The sequence below is a fragment of the Pezoporus flaviventris genome, unplaced genomic scaffold (assembly GCF_033815535.1).
Source record: "Pezoporus flaviventris isolate CSIRO_AGI_PZ_B2104156 unplaced genomic scaffold, CSIRO_AGI_Pfla_v1 ptg000001l, whole genome shotgun sequence".
NCBI classification, from domain to species: Eukaryota; Metazoa; Chordata; class Aves; order Psittaciformes; family Psittacidae; genus Pezoporus; species Pezoporus flaviventris.
In genome coordinates, this window is record NW_026892549.1 from 2,447,927 (window position 1) to 2,467,598 (window position 19,672).

The window sequence follows — 19,672 nt, forward strand, 5'->3', positions numbered from 1 at the left end:
ACCCACCTCCCCCAGCATGAGCTCTGTTGTTCTGACTAGCAAGCTTGCATAAGACACAGAGTTAATTTTCATATTTCCTGGAGAAACTATGTAGGTGATTAGCTCCGTTTACCCTGGTGTGCCTGAATCAAAGCCAACCAGGCACAGAAGCGTGTAGGTCATTTTGAGTGCCCTGAGCATCCTCAGTCTGAAAAGTAATGTAGTCTTGAGGGCCTAAACTTGTATTACATAGACAGTAAGTAACATAACCCACTTAGATCAAAACACTCTGCAGAGCCTGCTCTCTCACCACTACATCACTCCTCTGATCTGAAACCAAAGCTGCTTCTCCAAATGCCAAAATAAGCCCAACCAGGAAGATCTGGGGACAAACAACATCCACAATTCAGACCTACCCAGATGGTGTCGTCTTGTCTGTACTGTTTCCAGTTGCGGCCGGTGTCGCTGAACATCAGTGTATAGCTGGTTACCCAGTCTGAGCTCCCGTACCTGCCCTGCGTAGCAACTGCAACAATCTCCACTCTGTCTCCCAGATCGACCTGGAGCCACTGCTGCTCATTTGAGTCCAGCGGGGACCAGCCACCAGCTCCTGAAGCAGATTAGATAAAGATAATTTAGATGACAATGACAGCACAAGAAATACACTTGGAAAAGAACCACATTACTATTTCAGGTCATCACAGAAGTTTACTTTCTGAACATACAGCTGTTTGTTTGTATATCTGTATTAGAAAATACGCTACATAAGGTGTGCTTCCTTAAGGTTTTCTTAATTAACCTGAACTCATAAGGAATTTTGAATTTCTAGATATTTTAGGGAATTTATTCTTTGGCAGCTGGACAAGCACCAGTGAGGTTGGCACATAATCAGTCACAACAAAAAAAAAATTGTATTTATCCTCTCTTTGCATGCTTGTGCAAATCTGGGGTTACCGATTTCACGCTTATTTGCTTTGACATTTTCTTTACTGCTGCGTTTTGAAAGACATGCAAAAACGTTAGTTACTGGGATTTGAGCCCTCTTAATTTTTAAAAGAAAAATTTTAATTACAGGTTGTAAATGCACTTCGAACAGTATGTTGAAAAGCTAGAGACCATTTGATAAAAAGGACTAGAAAGTAACATTTGCCTTACACAAGATGCTTGTTGAATGAACTTTTATGTTATCTTAAATAAAAGAACAAACAAGATCTCCACAAGGATAAATGCAACTTGCAACTTATCTGCTTCCATGACCTACTTTACCATTCAGGAATGGAAACTTCAGAAGTGATGATCACATGGAAACTGAGAGCTTGTAACTCATGTTTGTCCCTTAAAAGTAAACATATATACTATCCCTTGAGTTTTTTAGAGCTTAAACGGATTCATGGTAATGCCAAGCCAATGAAATACACAACTGCAACCACTGCTTGAATTTCACCACTTCACTCACTACAGTCAATGAGAGTTTATAGCTAAATGCAAATCCTCCCAGAATGAGATATATTATTTAATGTTCTCTTGCTTTCTTTTACACCCTTAAATTATGGCTGATTATTTTTTTAACTTGTTTCTACTTGCATACATTTATTCTCTCTACACACCCAAAGTTCACTGCAGTCTTAGAATCATAGAATCATAGAATAGTTAGGGTTGGAAAGGACCTTAAGATCATTCAGTTCCAACCCCCCTGCCATGGGCAGGGACACCTCACACTAAACCATGCCAGCCAAGGCTTTGTCAAACCTGGCCTTGAACACCACCAGGGACAGAGCATTCACAACGTCCCTGGGCAACCCATTCCAGTGCCTCACCACCCTTACAGTAAAGAATTTCTTCCTTATATCCAATCTAAACTTCCCCTGTTTAAGTTTTATGCCATTATCCCTGTCCTGTCACTACAGGACAGTCTTAGAAATATGTGAACAACAGAGCTATGAAGGATGCGAAAGCCATAATAAACTTTCCAAACCAGCAAATTTTCACACAGTCACTCCTTCTGCAAACCATCATATTGTTTGTGCTGCCATTATTAGTGAGGTTTACAAAAGCACTTCTCTGTACAACAAACACAATCACAATGGTAGAGAAAGGGGGAAATAGAGTTCATAGAATCATACAATGGTTACGGTTGGAAACAACCTTAAGATCATCTAGTTCCAACCCCACTGCCATGGACAGGGACACCTCAAACTAGACCATGTCACACAAGGCTCTGTCCAACCTGGCCTTGAACACTGCAGGTATGGAGCACTTACCACTTCTGTTGGCAACCTGTTCCAGTGCCTCACCACCCTCACAGTAAAGAACTTCTTCCTTATATCTACTCTGAATTTCCCCTGTTTAAACTAATTACCTGTTGTCCTAGCGCTACAGTCCCTGATGAAAAACCCCTCTCTGGCATCCTTGTAGGCCCCCCTTCAGATACTGGAAGGCTGCCAGGAGGTCTCCACACAGCTTCTCTTCTCCAGGCAGAACAGTCCCAAGCTTCTCAGCCTGTTTTTGTATAGGAAGTCCCCCAGTCATCCTTCCGGCCCCTCTCTGGCCTGCTCTAATGGCTCCATTTCCTTCTTATGTTGAAGACACCGGAACTGTACACAGTACTCCAAGTGAGGTCTCCTGAGAGCAGAGTAGAGGGGTACGATCACATCTTCTGACTTGCTGGTCACACTCCTTTTGATGCAGCCAGGATATGGTTGGCTTTCTGGGCTGTGAGCGTACACTGCTGGCTCATGTTCAGTTTCTCACCGATCAACACCCTCAAATCCTCCTCTGCAGGGCTGCCCTGAATCACTTCTCTGCACAATCTTCAGCTGTGCCTGGGATTGCTCCGACCCAGGTGTAGGACCTTGCACTTCATGTAAAGCATTAAAAATTCCTCATGCAAACTATGATTCTAAATATGCATCTCCAAACAAAAAGAATTACTAAACTTTGATTATAAATATCTGGATTTGCTTTAATATTTTAATCTTATTAACTGATCCATCTCAAAGATGCTCCATGAGCAGTTTATCAGAGTAAACTGAGTTGAAAGATCGATAAATGTGGTTTATATCAAAAAACTCAATTTCAGTAACTTTACCCTTTAAGAAAATTCTTGATTTTTGTGGACGACATTGTATTTTATAACTCTCAACTGAAATTCCTTTGCCTATTAGGTGTCAGAATTTTAATTTTTTACATTTCATTAAGATATGAGCATGAAATGAAAGACCTACTGAGAACATTAGGAATTTCTTCACTCGATTCTTCTCTCACTACTTCATAGCTCTCTTTTAACTTCATACCTATATAGTTTACATAAAACTATGGTTTTATATAGTTCACTATAGCTTCCTGTTAAAAATCCTAACATTTATTCTTACACACACTCTCCCCTCCCCCCCCCAGTCTTATGTTCCATATAAAGAATATTTCTGCCATGCTTTTAAGAAACAAACCATATAACCGTTCAAAGACAACAATCTGCATATTTCTCCTACACGGAATTGTGGCTAATATTCACAAGAGCCAATGGAGAAACTTCTTTTGGATTATAACATCCAACATCCAGTCTAGTGGAAAGTGTAGCTGTCCACACCAGGGGGGTTGGAGCTATATACCTTGAATGCTCCTTCCAAACCCAATTCTACGATTTGCAATAGACTCTGAACACAATAGTTGTTGCCTTGTTTACAGTTTTAGGCCAGGAACTGGTGGGAAATTAACTTCAGAAATTCTGGCAGGTCTGTGGCATGAAGTTGTTCCCTTAAATGCTCCACAGAGCTTGTTATAGATGTTTTCATAAATATTCAAAGAAATGCGGGCATTTTCATCTTTCCTCAATTGTCTTTGTGCAACATAAACAGCAACAATGAGATGGGAGATGGAGGAAAATCACTTATAACAGGTGATTTGTTTGATGAATTTCCCATTTAAAAAAAAACAAACAAACAAAAAACCCAAACAAAACCAAAAAATACTTTTGCTTTCCTTATGCTAGTTTATAACCAAGTTCTTAAGCCAGGCTTATTATCACAGGTACTTTCCAGTCACTCATTAAACATCATAACTAGCATCTATTCTATGTAATTTATGCTCTCTCCCTTCTGCTGCCAGAAATGGTAGAAAGGTGAGAAGCTTTCCACAAAAGTATTTGGCTTTACAAAGCACTTTTAATTTCCAGTTTGAACATGGCACAACAGGTTTATATTGTTGAAGTCAATCAAACAAACAATACACATTGAATGGAAATTTGAGAGCTCTCTAGTGCGTTTAAGCTAAGAAATCACAGATTACATGGCATTTCTGAACTGCCTATCTCTTCACATGAGCACATCTGTCTGTTGGGAGTGTCACTCTTTAGATATGAGAACTACATGACATAGCTGTGACACCTGCTCATAGTATCACTTTTTCAGACACTGGTCTTGCAAGAGAGACCTTATCTCTGACAGATCATGTCTTTTCAGAACTGCAGATGCTTCATACACCTCTTCCCACGGGGGGTAAAAACCCACTGCATTTCCCCCTCCCAAACCTTCCACCATTACCATTTCCACAGATGGACAGTAACTCTACTGACTTCTAAGAATGGCAGTTAAATTCCCAGCAACAGCAAAGCTGCATTGTCTTTGTGACTGAGAACAGAACTAAAGATTTTCCTTTGGGCCTCTCTCATTTCTGCTAGTAAAGCAAACACATAACTTCTGCCTGCTTCTGAGGGTATCTCAAATCCTCACCATACTGCTGTGAGTGCCAAAAATCAAGAAATATTCTTTTTCCTCCATATTTTCTCTGTTATACAGAACAGGTGGCACAAGTGGCATCTTTTTTTCAGCACAATCTGCATGTTTTTTTTATGCACATGATTCTTTATAGTGTGTCAACACCCCACCACATACTTCTTTTATTAAGTAGCAAAAAAGCACATCTGGAGTGTAGTAGCTCATTTACAGCCATTTGCTTCTCTGCCCATGAGCTGTGCTAATGCTGGGGAATATCTGTCAGGGCAGGCCCAAGACAAGAGACAAGAATGTAGGATGCGAAGGCTACTTAAGACAATACTTACAGGACATCAAACTCCTTTGAACAGATACAAGCATAACCTTGACACTCTTTTCCTGCAGTTGAGCACAAGAAAATTAAGCAGGACCACACATCTTTTATTAATAGTGTGGCATAAGCATAAAACAGACAAAATGTGGCTCTGATTACACCCAACAAATCTGTACATTTGATTTTAGGTTAACTGGAAAGTACTAATGCATGAAGATGCCACATTGCCTTTCTCACAAGGACAAAAGAGAGAGTAGATGCCCAGTAAAGTGAATACACATTTGGCACTTTACAACATCATGTCTGAGGGACATACAATTTCACTTTCTTCCCAATAGATTCCCACTAGCATTGATAGGATTCTGTGCATTGTCATGTGCCATCATTGCTCATGGTTCATATATTTCGCATTTTCTGTGGATCATTTCAGGGGAGAGGTTCTACATGATGTGGATAAAATGCCCTAGTGGAGAAACTACCAGAGGTATCTGATACATTGCTCATTCTCCATGGCAACAAATCATAATGCTAGAAATATAAGAATAAAGATCAGATGGTTTCTCAGTTGGAGATCCATATAACTTCAAGAAATATGATCAAATATTTTTTTTCTTTTTCAGACCATTTGTACATTTTGCCATAATTGTTCCAAAAACTGCACTGAAGCCAAGTGTTATGCAGTCAGTGGTCCTTGATGTTTCACAGGGCTGCTCAGGATACCCATACTTATTTTTGGTTTATTAATACAAAGCAAAGGGAATGCCTGTTCCCACTCTATAGTGCCTTGCAAACAGCTCAACCGGCTTTGTATTGTGCTACAAACTCTCGGACTTCCTGCTGCAACTAAGTGCTTTCCTGCTGCACAATTTTACTTTAATGCCCAGATCAAACAATTCCTGGCCATAAAACAAATTCTTTTTAACATTGTATACATTTTATATTCCCATATATAGTTGCCTGTACTGACTGCTAAGGCCGAGAGTTAACAGAGAAATGAAAAAGCTTAGTTTATAGAGTCATATTGTAGCAATTTTCTTATTATTTTTCATTATCATTTACTGTAAACAAAAGTGCCAGTTAATCCCGCTCGTCTAAGTAATATATTTCACACCTCAGGATTATATTTATCAGAATTATACTATTTTACTATTGCCATACAGATTTCTCATCATTTTAATTGAATGCTTTCAGCAGTTCACATAAAGCTTTACTCATGGGTAATGTGTGTAGGGTTTTGGGTTGGTTTGGGGTTCTTTTGCCTTTTTTTCCTTTTTTCTCCTTTAGGGTTCTTTGTGTGTTTTGGTTTTTTTTTGTCGTTGATTGTTCTGTGTTTTTTTTTTTTTTTGGGGGGGGGGGGGGTGTTGGTTGGTTTTGGGGAGATCAGGGGTTTTCTTTGTTTGTTTGGGTTTTTTTGGTTTGGTTTTATTTTATGGTTTATGGCACATTTCACTGCTGCAGGCCTTTTTCTAAACAACAGCCTTGTTAATGTTACCTATTACTGAATCAACATGATGAATTACAACTTCCTATTGATATAGGTCTGGAATGTATTTTATAAATTCATCTTCACTTGCTGCATTCCTATTTATATTAACGAATATATTTACCTGGGTTTCTACCTGGAGGCACTGTTAATTGCAGCACTGTATCTACTGTTTGCGTTCCAATGCCAGTTCCTTCAGTCACCATCTACCATTGCTCCTCCAACCCAGGATCAGGTACCATATTAATTCTGCTGGCACTACATCCATGCATTTCTACAAAAGTCGGGGTAGTAAGATAGATATTGTCAAGCTAGAGCTTGACTTGCAGTAATATTGACTTTGAATCTCTTCCTCTTTCCTGCAGTTAAAATGAGTCATTACAGACATTTGCAAAATCACATAAGCATGTCTACTCACTGTCCCAGCTAGCAGTTGGAGACAAAGACAGGGCTCAACATTTATAACTTACATAATGTTGAACAACTACTGTATGACTTTTTCCTTGCTGAAGAACTCCGGTTCAGGAGTTTAAATATGATATAGTAATTTCCATTTAATACTTTTCTAATGACCTAGCAACTTCCTTATCATTAGTGCCAAGTATCTGAGAGAGTCTTTTTGCTGGCTTTGCTGATTTATCAATCAGTCTTTGATTAAAACAGACATTTCAGGGATTGTTTAAATAGGTAAATTATCTTTTTTTTTTTTTCCAAATTAAAATATCTTTTCTAGTAGTATACTTTCTATTGTTTCTTATCATTAAAATCACATGTAATGTAGTAATACAGGGCTTTCCTCTTTCAGAGGCTCTAACTTGGGAATAAGATGGGAGCCATCAACATAAATTTGCAGCACAGTGTCAAATGACGTCCTAGGTACTGCCAACTTCTCTTTTCTAGTACAAAGTTTGATCCTAGAAAGTTTCACATTGCACGTGAACTCATTATCTGGGCCTTAAATATTCTTCACTGCAAACATCTGCAAAGTTTTCTTCATTCATTTTCACTAGATCTGGAGAACTGTGTTATCACTGAATTTCACTGGAACTTCAATATCTAGTTGATACTAGCTTTTACAAATTACAAACACCCACATTTTAGAATATAGCCTCAAACCTAATGACCTTCAAGTCTTAAAGATTATGGGAACTCTCCGAACGCAAAAAGACTATGTGAACTTCCTTTAGGATGCTTGTACAAAAGACATGGAGAGTTTCAAATTTAATGGAAGTTTTCTATAACAAAGAAAGGAATTGCTCCTTAACAGAGCTCTCTCAAAAGCACAAATTAATGTCTCTGTTCAACTTCACTCTGAGTGCACTGCAGACAAACAGCATAAAAGGTTATTCTTCGTAAAAGTGATTAAAAAGAACAGTTTAGGCATTTCATACTGCATTCTTACCATCTCTCCTGTTGAGCTTTGCAAAGCTGGGACTGTGAGTACTGAAGAGCTCAGAGGAACTTGTAAGGGCTGTTGAAGGTAAGGAAGATACCAATGGATCATCACAGTTATCTAAAAAAAAAAAAAGGCAAGAAACAAAACATACAGATGTCATCACATGAGCAACAAATATGCTAACTTGTGTTATTTCAAGGTGGTGTTTGTTTCGACTTAGCAGACAGAGACTTCAGAAAGGCACACTTGTGCTTGAATTTATATGCAAGACTGAAACTTACCCTCCAGAATGCCAGTCTGGTGGGATGGCAACACATTGGGAGCTGTTGACAAGTCACTGAATACTTGAAAAGCTGGAAAATGTTTTCCTTTCAGTGAATGAAATTTTATGATTTCCCCTCCAGTTAGAGGGTAGTGACTTTCCTTGGAAAAGCCACTGGAAGAATATAGTAATGATCTGGCAGACTTTAGAGAATGCCCCAGGCAATATGTTTAGTAAAGTCTCCCCACAGAGCAGGAACACAGGGATATGCCACCTGGCCTTTTGCAACGCGTAAAACGCATGTACCAAGCTTCACAAGAGCCCTATGCTGCACTGCAATTATAAAATCTGAACCCTTCCTTAATTTCTTCCCCGAGCTCACACAGACATACATGGCCAAATTACTTCTGTTAGCTCAAATGAGTAGTCTGCTATGTCCTTCCCCTCTTACTTTCACATCCTCATCTGACGACAGATGGGGTAGCTTAACACCCAAGTTGGATTTTTGAGCCCATAATGTCTGAATAAGGATAGAATTTGGTAATGTAAGTTTGTTCATTACAACACTGTCATATACACACTCAAAAACATAGTGAGGAATTTCATAAGGGAATAAAAAAACCCTCTCATTTTTAACTGAATCTCCCATGAAGCAAACACGATCTAATTACTAGAAAGTCCTGCAGGTTAGCAGGATCTCAGGCACCAGTGTCCTGCACTGTGCAGGACATGACACAGCTTTTATATGACAAATGAAATTTCTACATATAGAAATATGTAGTATAGTAAAGTGCATAGGATGCATTGGTCAGCTAGAGCATGCACAACAATTCAGATCATATTCAGCATATGCGTCCCTTGTCAGAAACACTACCCATAGAAACTGTACAGATTTCAGATTGTTCTACCTTTAAAAAATGTAGCCAAAATAGACCACAGGGCTCAAAAAAGTAAGATGTGAACAAACAGTGAGAATCATCCCATAGACCCTGCTTCCCTGAGAAGGCAGAATTTAAAAAAACACCCAACACACCTCTCAAGATTATAAAACTCTCTAAGAAAGGCTATTATTATCATATTTCCTTTTGTGGTGGTTGCAGACAACAAAGGGAAGAAACATTTTGTGCTTGCACAAGGTCAGAGAAGACCCACTGAAAAAACAAAAGCAAAACCAATATATCCTAATTCTTACCATATAATCCCAGCTCACTCATTTCAAGAGACTTTATCTCCCTCATTTGGTGTAACAGAAACAGACCTTTATTGCAGGTGCTCCCAGATTCCTAGTTTCTGAAACTACTCCTTTTGCCTTGACAGTTTGCCTGTCAGAACAAAAAATCCCCTTCTTTATGTCAACTGCATTAAGTGACTATTGAAAACATTTTTTCTAACAAAAAAAAAATTCTAGTCTACAGAATCATTTAAAACATCTGGACACTCAGAAAGAAAAGCATTTGCCAGACAGTTGTTTTTTCCTATGTTTACTTCTGACCTGATAATTAGAAAATAAGATTTTAAAAAGTGTCTAATTGAACGTATAAGCCATCTTCTTCATGCAAATCATGTAACAATACAGATGTTCACTTTCATTTGAGAAATGGGTGCTGACCTTGACTGTGCCAACTTCTGAGAAATAGGCAATTAAGGATAGCATTTACAGTTTTATGCTCAATATTAGAACTGTCATCAGGAATGTTGCTTCTGAAATGAAAAAAATATTTACCCATAGGCAACTTGATTTTTCTGATTTTTATTCATTCTTTTTATTTTTAGATGAATCAAAAAAATAAAAATAGAGAAACTAACTTATTATGAAGCTGTTTGGTTTACTGTTGTTTACTCCTTCCTTGTAGCTTTAATTGCCCTCTAAATAAATACAATGAAACCTCTTTTCCTCTGTACTTAAATTTAAAACAAATATAAAATTTAAAAGAAATAGAACTATTACTTCAAGAGCATCCAAGTGAGATTTAGACACCAAAACTCTCGGGCTCCTCTAAAACATGCCAGATAATAGCTTTAGCTAATATTCCATAAACTAGTGAACTTCAGAAAAGGCCTTTTGCCAAAATATCTGATAAAGCTCTATGTTTCTTGATGGCTTTCAACACCTGTGACAAATATGAAAAAAAAAAACCCAAACCTTAGAAAAATATATCCAAGTCCTAGAGAGACAAGATTTCATAAAATCATAGAAAGGTTAGGGTTGGAAAAGACCTTAAGATGACCTAGTTCCAACCCCACTGCCATGGACAGGGACACCTCAAACTAGACCATGTCACCCAAGGCTCTGTCCAACCTGGCCTTGAATACTGCCAGGGAAGGAGTATTTACCACTTTTTTGGGCAACCTGTTCCAGTGCCTCACCATCCTAACAGTAAAAAACTTCTTCCTTATATCTAACCTGAACTACTCTTGTTATAGTTTTAAACCCATTACCCCTTGTCCTATCACTACAGTCCCTGATGAAGAGTCCCTCTCCAGCATCCCTTCAGATACTGGAAGGCTGCTATGAGGTCTCCACACAGCCTTCTCTTCTCCAGGCCAAACAGCCCCGACTTTGTCAGCCTGTCTTCATACAGAAGGTGCCTCAGCTCCCTGATCATCCTTGTGGCCATCCTCTGGTCTCCTCTGGACACCAGAACTGCACACAGTACTCCAAGTGGGGTCTCACGAAAGCAGAGTAGTGGGACATGATAGCAGGCTTCTGAAACACAGCTAACATTATCAAAATTGAGTTTGCATAGAAAACAGAGATTCAGCACAACTTTATTTATTTTTCTGGTACATATTTTACATCAGTGTTTGTAGGCACAGTATGATCCAATTTATAACTCTCTTCAAGCTTAAGATAAAGTTCAGTGGCAGCAACTGATATAAATTTAAACAATTTCTGATTAGTGAACACTGAAGTATTCAGAAACTCATAAACCCCCAAAATCTATCATGATCACGCTGATGTTTTTTTCACCCTGTCCTTTGAAAAGGATCAATCCCTGGAACAGGGGCAGGGTTGGTACCAGCCATGACTGAGATGTGTTAACATACCTATCCTGCTGCTATTTCACTTGTCCATTTAAAGAGACAGTGGTACAAAACACATTGATTTCCGTCTGTGAAAGCCATCCAGAAAGGTCAGTAATATTTCCTTAATGAAAGCTTTGATGAAGAGGATATGATCAGTTAAAAGATTGCCAATCCCTAGGCTCCATAGATTTCCCATAGATCAGATTTGAACAGCTTTTAGTAGTGCTGTACCCTCACAGAGACAAATGAGCAGAGAATCTTTGACTGTGAAATTTGCAGTATTTCTACATGGTAGTATATTGTTAGCCAAGATCTATTTTCAATATGATAAGTAGCACCATACTTATACCAATGATCTCATATCACTGCAAATGGAAAGTATTTGGCAAGCCACAGTTAAGACTGTGGTTTATGCTGCAGCTACTCTATTAAAGAGTTAAAATACCACCAGAGAGCAGTACCCAGAGTAGGAACGCAGGACTAGAATCACTCAATAATGCAACCGGAGGAGGTGTAGGTACATGGCATCCCATGCCAACAGAGTAAAAATTGCCTTCTTTTTGCAAAACACACGAATTTGAGAAGATGAAAAAGAAAATTACAACTTGGAAACTGTTGTGGGTAGGTTGCACAATGGAGTCCAAAAGGCAAACTCAGTAATGAAGTAACATGCCTCCTACATCATCAGTAATAAAAGCTATTTTAAGGGAAGATAACTGCCTCCTGTAAGTGCTCCTCTTCAAGAGCTTGGCATGTCAGCAAGGAGTGCCTGGATTAGAGCTTGCTTATAGCTCTGAACCAGTCCTACGTTGTGCAATGAGGGCAGGCATACTGTGCAAACCCTGAGCTTCAGAGGCAGGTTAAGAAGGGCTTCACAGAATCACACAGACCTCTTGTCCACAGCTTACTGTTTAAATCATAGAATCATAGAATAGTTAGGGTTAGAAAGGACCTTAAGGTCATCTAGTTCCAACACCACTGCCATGGGCAGGGACATCTCACTCTAGACCATGTGACCTAAGGCTTTGCCCAACCTGGCCTTGAACGCGGCCAGGGACGGAGCATTTAACACATCTTTGGGCAAGCTGTTCCGGTGCCTCACCATCCTCACAGTAAAGAACTTCTTTATAGCTAACCTGAAAATGTAGACATATATGTTCTGTAGTAAACATTAAGGCGACTTCAGGATAAATCAGAGCTCCTGTAGCCGACTTCAGGATAAATCAGAGCTCCTGTAGCTTCCTCTTGGAGACCTTGCTTGGAACTTAGAGGTATTTTATTTAAATGGGATTTCTGTTGCCAAGACATAATTTTATTCGTTATTAAAATACCAGCAGAGTTACAGATGGTGCTGAAGTTAAATTGTGTGCATAATTTTGATTGCAACTGTAAATTGTCTCCGTACTAGGATTTGAAGTTGAAAAGATTCACTCGTATTTATAGGATAGGTAAAATTCCTCTTAGCATTACCCACTTAATGGCATACTTTGTTTTAAAGACATAAACCATTCGTTTCGTATCATGCTTCTAACTGTGCTCTAGGAGTGACAACTAATGCCTTCCACTTCATCTGTTTTTTCCTGTCTTCTGTAGCTACAGTTCTCCTTAGTAAAGGAGACACGAAATAAATACTTGGACTTACAATGAAAATTAACGTTCCACCTTTACAGTGCAAATGAGGTGCATGTGTACAGGAAGAGATATACACAGAAGACACAGGAAACGTAGTAAGGAGAGTACAGTTACAGGTTTGAAAGAGGCTGAAGGATTATTTCCATATCAAGGTTCCCCACACAAAGTATCTCAGCAGGATACCACATATTAATGGTTTCTACTACCATGAGTATCTTACTACACGATTCTTGGAAAGATGGGGGGGGGGGGGGGGGGAAGAAATCTGTAAAGAGAAATTCTTTTTTATTTTTTTCTCCTAGAGACTGGCTACATGCACATCCACAGCTGTGAACTCCATCTGTTAGCTGAAAGGCACAGCATAGTTTTCAAGATATAAGACACCAGAGGAAGTACTTAACAACACAGGTTTCTTTTCCTTTCATGTCAATAGTTAAGCTAATAATGAACTCTTCCTAAACAACTGTAAATTACCTATGTGTTCTTTCATTTGCCTGTAAACCTCAACACAAAAGTATTACTCAATCAGTGCATTTATGCAGCAGTCTTTTTATGGTACAATCTGCATGTGTAACCTTGTCTCACAAAAAGTAGTTAAGTTTGATCCTGAATAACGCCAGGGGCTCTCAAAAAAGCTTTGATTTAATAGCATGTCTTATTTTTTTATTGAAACAAGCATATCTGCCATGTAACTCCTATTCACAATAACAAAATAGCAGTCAAATAAGGAATAGAGTGATCACATGCCACTTGGGTTTATGAAGCCCAAATATTGATTTCAAATAACCATCAATGCAGCTCCAGTAAACTAATATACACAAGCAATACTTGTTTTGAGAGGACCAAAGAACATCAGACAAAACTAGTTATCAGCAAAAAATAATTAAAGAAAAAATGGTCTTATGTTTAAGGAATAAATGTTCCCAGATTCTGGCTCAGTCATAGCCCATGCCACTTAGATGAGACATAATGTCTCCATCTATAAAATGAAGGTACTCATCACTCTAGCTTATACTATATGCTTCTCATTAAATCACATATTTCTTTAGGAGAGGAATGAGCTATTGCCAATGAATGGCAAATGCATCACACAAATCCACTGAATAAGAGGACAGTCTGAGATTTCAACAATTACTGAAATCATTGTTATTTCTATATGGGAAAGAAAAAAAGACTACATCAAAAAGGTTGTGATGACTTGGCTTGTCAACATTTATATTTCAAGGAAGAAACCTGCAAAAGCATATTGTCCAAAGCTATGATTTACTTCCAGCAGGTGTAAGAGCAGCTGTCAGGGGTTCTTACTATTTTCTACTCAGAATATGCTTCTCGTGCCTGTTTGCCTTTTCCTTCCACATTTGTGAGATCCTGCAAATTTAAGAGTGCTCTGATCTTTGACCCAAGAGCACAAAGCTACAAAGCTGACCCAGCAGACAGAACAGGTTTTATATCTGAAGTTTGCCCTTTTGACATTTAACATACTTATAGCAGACAGACAGTATAAATCCCTTCAATCCACGGCAAGGCAATGTATCCAGAAATTGCCTTTCTGTAGAGGGAAAACACAGGCAAGTGACTGTGCCAGCACAGAGCATTTTTTGCTAGGTTATAGAAAATACAATCCAAGAACGTACGGGGTCCTTTGCTGTGCCTACACAGCATCACAAGCATCCTTTTTGTCTTGGTCTACATAAGATTTGTTACTTATACATTTCAAATGAAGTAGCTAACATATTCCAAAGATCAGGACTGCCTCTTAAAGTTTCAGAAGTTTTAGCACCACTCACCAAAATGTAAACTTGATGTCCTTCAAAAGCATCAGACTTTGCTACAAGAATGCTCTGTTCACCAGAGGTCATCACTGAAGGAATAGTTCAGACTCCATCAATTAAACCATGGATTCAAAAAAACAAAAAAAAACCAAAAACATACCCCCCAAAAACCACAAAACAAACCAGAAGAGTATTTGCCTTAAAATATAATACGTACAATTAAAAGAACATTGAATATTGCAGAAGTACTATATCTGCACCCATCAGCAATCCTGACAGGCTCACTATTAGAAGAACAACCACAAGAATGATATGACTAGAGGCAGTTGCAGTGGGTTCAGTATAGGTATCTGCTAACATAAAATTAAAATGCAGATGGGGTAAGGCAGATTTTCTGCTGATATTACTCGGTGCCAACATTGTTCAGGAATTCATTGGTGAAGCAATTTTTTTGATGTTGTATAAATACTTTTTTTTTTTAAATGTGAATGTAAATACCTGTCTCAAAGAGAATAAGGTGCATTGGAAAAATAGCTTCAGCAACCTAAGGAGAGCCATGCTGCATTCTACCACCTAATAATCAGCCAGAGACAGGAACATAGTTCAGACTACATCTCCAAACTGGACGTCTTTCATACAGATAGATATCTATGATACTCCCCACACCTTGAGTGACCTGACCTTCAAATTCAGCATGCAGCAGCACTGCTGTGAACTTCAGTGGAGTATCTCAACACCAACTGCTTATCACCATCGCACCTGCAACCAGACACATAAGTGCAGACTCTTAAGTGAAGATTCCTTACTCTGCCTTTGTGGAGGTGCATAGTATTAGTAAGGGTATCTTAGAGAACAAAACCAAGAATCCAGTTTGCATGGTGGGTTTCCTTTTGAGGATTTACTGTAGTGACAGGACAAGGGGTAACGGGTTAAAACTTAAACAGGGGAAGCTTAGATTGGATATAAGAAGGAAATTCTTTCCTGTTAGGATGGTGAGGCACTGGAATGGGTTGCCCAGGGAGGCTGCGAATGCTCCATCCCTGGCAGTGTTCAAGGCCAGGCTGGATGAAGCCTTGGGTGATATGGTTTAGTGTGAGGTGTCCTTGCCCATGGCAGGGGGGTTGGGACTAGATGATCTTAAGGTCCTTTCCAACCCTAACTATTCTATGATTCTATGATTTATACTTGACCCCGATTTCCATGATTTCAGGATGAATGTAGAAAGGGAAGTTAAAGGAGAATTAGCCTTTTATAAGTTCTTGTCTCCTGCTTCCCCAGCACAGTACTAGAGTTCATAGAATGGTTAGGTTGGAAGAAACCTTAAAGATCATCTATTTCCACCTAGATCACCTAGTTTCACCCTCCCTGCCAGGGGTTTACATAGTTTCTCTGCAGTGCTACAGTTTCCCCCCAGCTTGAAGCAAGACCCATGAGAATCTGCATCAGTGTGATGCCACATTCCCATTCTCTCTCTTTTTAACCCAACCACCACTTCAGATGGGCAATGAAGTTGGGCAACCTCCCTCACATGGGAAACTTGACCAGGCCTGAGCTTTCTCAAACAAAATTATTCTGCTTTGGCTTTCTTATGGACGTCTATGGAAAAGGGTTCATTTATACAGGCAGTCATTGAAAAGACTTTCAGATAATTCCTTATCTTTGTCTGGTAAGGTTATTTTGTGCACATCTAAATTTACAGCTGCTATCTCTAAGCAAACAATAGAAGCAGCTAGGAAGGTGTGGAATGCTGATGAATTTCACAGCCATACCCAGGTCACAATGCACAGGAATTTAAAAGCCATCAGTAACCAAGAGGCTGTTCCCTGAACTTTCAAATCAATCACAGTCAAGTGAATTCAGCTTTTATTTTTCCTTTGCATTTTTTGTAAACTCATGGATAAAACTAATTAAAAACATAAACAGCATGGGGTTCACTAAATATTTTCTGTTTGGAAGAGAACCTATTCAAATCGTATAACATGCAGGATGGCATACTGAAAAGCAATTAGAACTCTGAGAATTTCAGTGCCTCACATAAGGCTGAGGGAATGTTCAATTTCCAGGCTTTGAGCAAGTATTAACAGAGATGAAGGTCGTAATAAGTGCCCATCTAGCATTGCATTTAAATGTAATGTCATTTCTAGGGATGGTAAGTAATCATATCTCAATAACCTCCAACAAAAGCACCTTATTTAGCCCCAAAACACCAATTTTTAAGACTTTCCTATACAAGTTAACGGTTTAGACAAGGGGCTGGATTGAAAAAAGTTTTAAATTCCCATTCTTAAGCAAGGTGAATGCAGCTCTGATGTCAATTAATAGATGAAGATTTTCTGCCAGGCATTTCTTAGGGCAGCATATTCTCTCTTCATCAGTCACAGCGGCATTTTTAGTGCCACAGGAGAAAAGAAACTTATAGATATCTTAGACTGAATGTGTTGTCAAATAAGCAACAGAGTTTATACATAAATTTTATTTTTTCTCTTTAACCAATCATGATGATTTTAGTCATCAGTTTTAAGACCCTCATGTCTTTGCTACAATCTTATGCTACATTACACCCCAGTCCCATGCTCTGAACAAGATCCACAGCACTAAATGATCACAGTCCTCTGCCTTCACATCATTACAGTTCTAGTCCATGAACTGTAGACTTACTTCAGCACCACCATCATTGAATTTTCTTGTGAAGTGGAAGATATTTCCTGACCCTCTGAGAAACTTTCATCCCCCACTGACATTATGCAGGTATACAAGAAGATGTTGGCAAATAAGAGACAGAGGACGCCAGCAGTCAGAAGAGAGGGGCACACTATATGCATGATGGCAGCACCATTTTTCCCAGTGATGACCTATCCATCACCTTCAAATGCTATCCTAGAATTGTTAGGAAGGATGAGGTTGTGATCCAGATAGTGAACTCATAAAGATATTTTTAATTACCAGCTGAGTCACAGACACATTCTGGATTTGAGCCTTGCTGAGCTCAGTTTTTCAAATATATTATTTCTTGGCCGCATTGGTCAGGACAGCACCAGTTTGAAGAAAAGGTGTTTATCACTCTTGTAGCAAGCAAAGGCGAGAGCTATGCAGCTGTTTGTGGGTACAGAAGACAAGCTGAAGACTGTGTATGAAAACACATAACTACTCAGGACCCACCGGCACCACCAAAACCTGAACTTTATTTTCAGGCAGAAACAGTATCCTTTTCAGTCAATACTGAAGATGTTTTAGAGAAGAGATGGTCCCCAAAAGATCCATTAAAATTGGGTAATAGCGATTACTAATAGATTCAGCATTCATGTTCCCTTCACCCATGTTGACGACACCTTTTAAATCAGTATCCAGAAAAATCCGTATGAACTCTGGAATGGATCTGTCAATCCCAAAGAATGAGATATTTTTTCCTTAGTGGAAATCAGAAACCAGCTAGAGTAGTGGTCTCAAGGCCACACTTGTCATGCCCGGTTAGCTGCTCACTTCCAAGTCCTGTTCAAAATCAACTAGAAGTTTTGCATGCAAAGATAAAGACTTGATACAAAAACATTTCTGAAGACTGGAGGCAAGAGAGAAAATTCCCATAGCCTGTGCAAGTACAGCATAACAGAAAGAAGTGAAAAGGACATAACTGGAACATAGCAGGACTATTCACGCTACACTTTTGCAGCATTTGGTCTGCAATAAGCTTACAAACACTAATAACAGAATTAAGAGATAAAATACACTAAGAATCACAGTGCAGTATGTTTCACATGACACTAAATAAAGACAGGGATTCTTCCTTACAAGAAAAGAACAGTGATTTAAAGTGTTAATTAATGTATCAGTTTAAAAGCCAGCTGAACTCTAGTAGTCAGCAACCTTCTACTTTGTATAAAGGCCATTCTTCAGCCTGCAAGGGAAAAGGCTCACCTTCTATCAGCAGTCATCCTTGTAAAGAACTTAAATACAGAAAATGAGAAAATATCCACTGAAAAAAAAAAAACATACGCAACTAAACCAAAGCAAAAAACCCTATCTTCCACTGCGCCCTGCAAAAAACAGTATACAAAACAGAGCCACCTTTACAAAGTTGCTTTAAGAAGCCTTTGTAGGTGCAACTGTCAAACACAAGACAATTTGGGTAATAATTTGATAAATTTATTTTCAGATATGACAAACAGACAACTCCCCCAGGCTCCCTAATTGCTTGTCACTTTGTTTAGACAGATCCTACTCCTTCAGTACTGAATGACTAGCTCAAATGTTTTCACATATAATTATGGCTCAATCCAGGCATGCTTCCTTAAAAACAAAGAAATTCTATATATTAGGGTAGTAAGCTTTTAAACACAGAGGAAAGCTCAGCTGTGCATTTTCTTACTCTCTTTAAATCAAATTCAGATGCTGATTAGATTTCTGCCGGTTCACATCCCATTTTAATACACAAACTCCCACATGTTTTATCTCTTCAACAAAGCAATTAATAAAGCATGGCTGAAGCCATTAAAGGTTTGTTTTATGCCCCTCTAAATCCCTTAAGATAAATAAGAATTGATGCTTATTTTGAGCCTTTTGAAATCTGAATAATTTTTGCAATGTCCTGCAGCCCTGAAACTAAAATCTAATTACCTGCAAGTGTTAGCAGATATAAGTACACATTCAAACACACTCCCTTATGTGGCAAGCTTTTTAAAGATCAAAGGGCTACCTCTATCCTTCAGGCTCCTTGTTTGAAAATGTACACAAACTTTTAATGGTGTCACACACCAAAGCCCTGCACACTGCTTTGAAAACATACCCCTCAACGGTGGAAGTAGCTTTTCTTGCTGCTAGCACTGGTCAAAGAGGCCAGGATTATACACTCAGAAGATCCTCAGAAGCCCAGTTGCCTTACAAGAAGTTATTTGTGGCATCCTAACTCAGTATATCTGCCCAATGAATAGGCATGAGAGAATTTTTCCCTTCAATTTGGCACTGGAGGAGTCAACAAGAAGCTCCTGCTCCTTTTCTTGCCATTGAACAGAATCACTCATGAAACTCAGAATCAAAGAATGGCTGAAGTTGGGAAGGATCCCCAGAAATCATCTTCTCAAGCA

General features: G+C 38.8%; 1 protein-coding gene and 1 long non-coding RNA gene across 3 annotated transcripts in view; both read right to left on the reverse strand.

Moving 5' to 3' along the window:
- LOC133273976 (uncharacterized) overlaps positions 1–19,672 on the reverse strand; it is a 929,536-nt gene that overhangs the window by 226,682 nt on the left and 683,182 nt on the right. The gene's annotated exons all lie outside the window — the stretch shown is intronic.
- The window catches only part of CNTNAP5 (contactin associated protein family member 5), a 299,193-nt gene that overhangs the window by 219,866 nt on the left and 59,655 nt on the right, over positions 1–19,672 (reverse strand). The window contains exons 3-4 of one of the 2 annotated variants that reach the window (XM_061462659.1): positions 7,908–7,976; positions 396–589 (exon numbers count right to left, since the gene is read on the reverse strand). In XM_061462659.1, the coding sequence (XP_061318643.1) occupies positions 396–589; positions 7,908–7,976 (263 nt within the window). Of the gene's footprint in view, positions 1–395; positions 590–7,907; positions 8,019–19,672 lie in introns of both variants that reach the window. The other variant, XM_061462576.1, reaches the window with a different exon arrangement.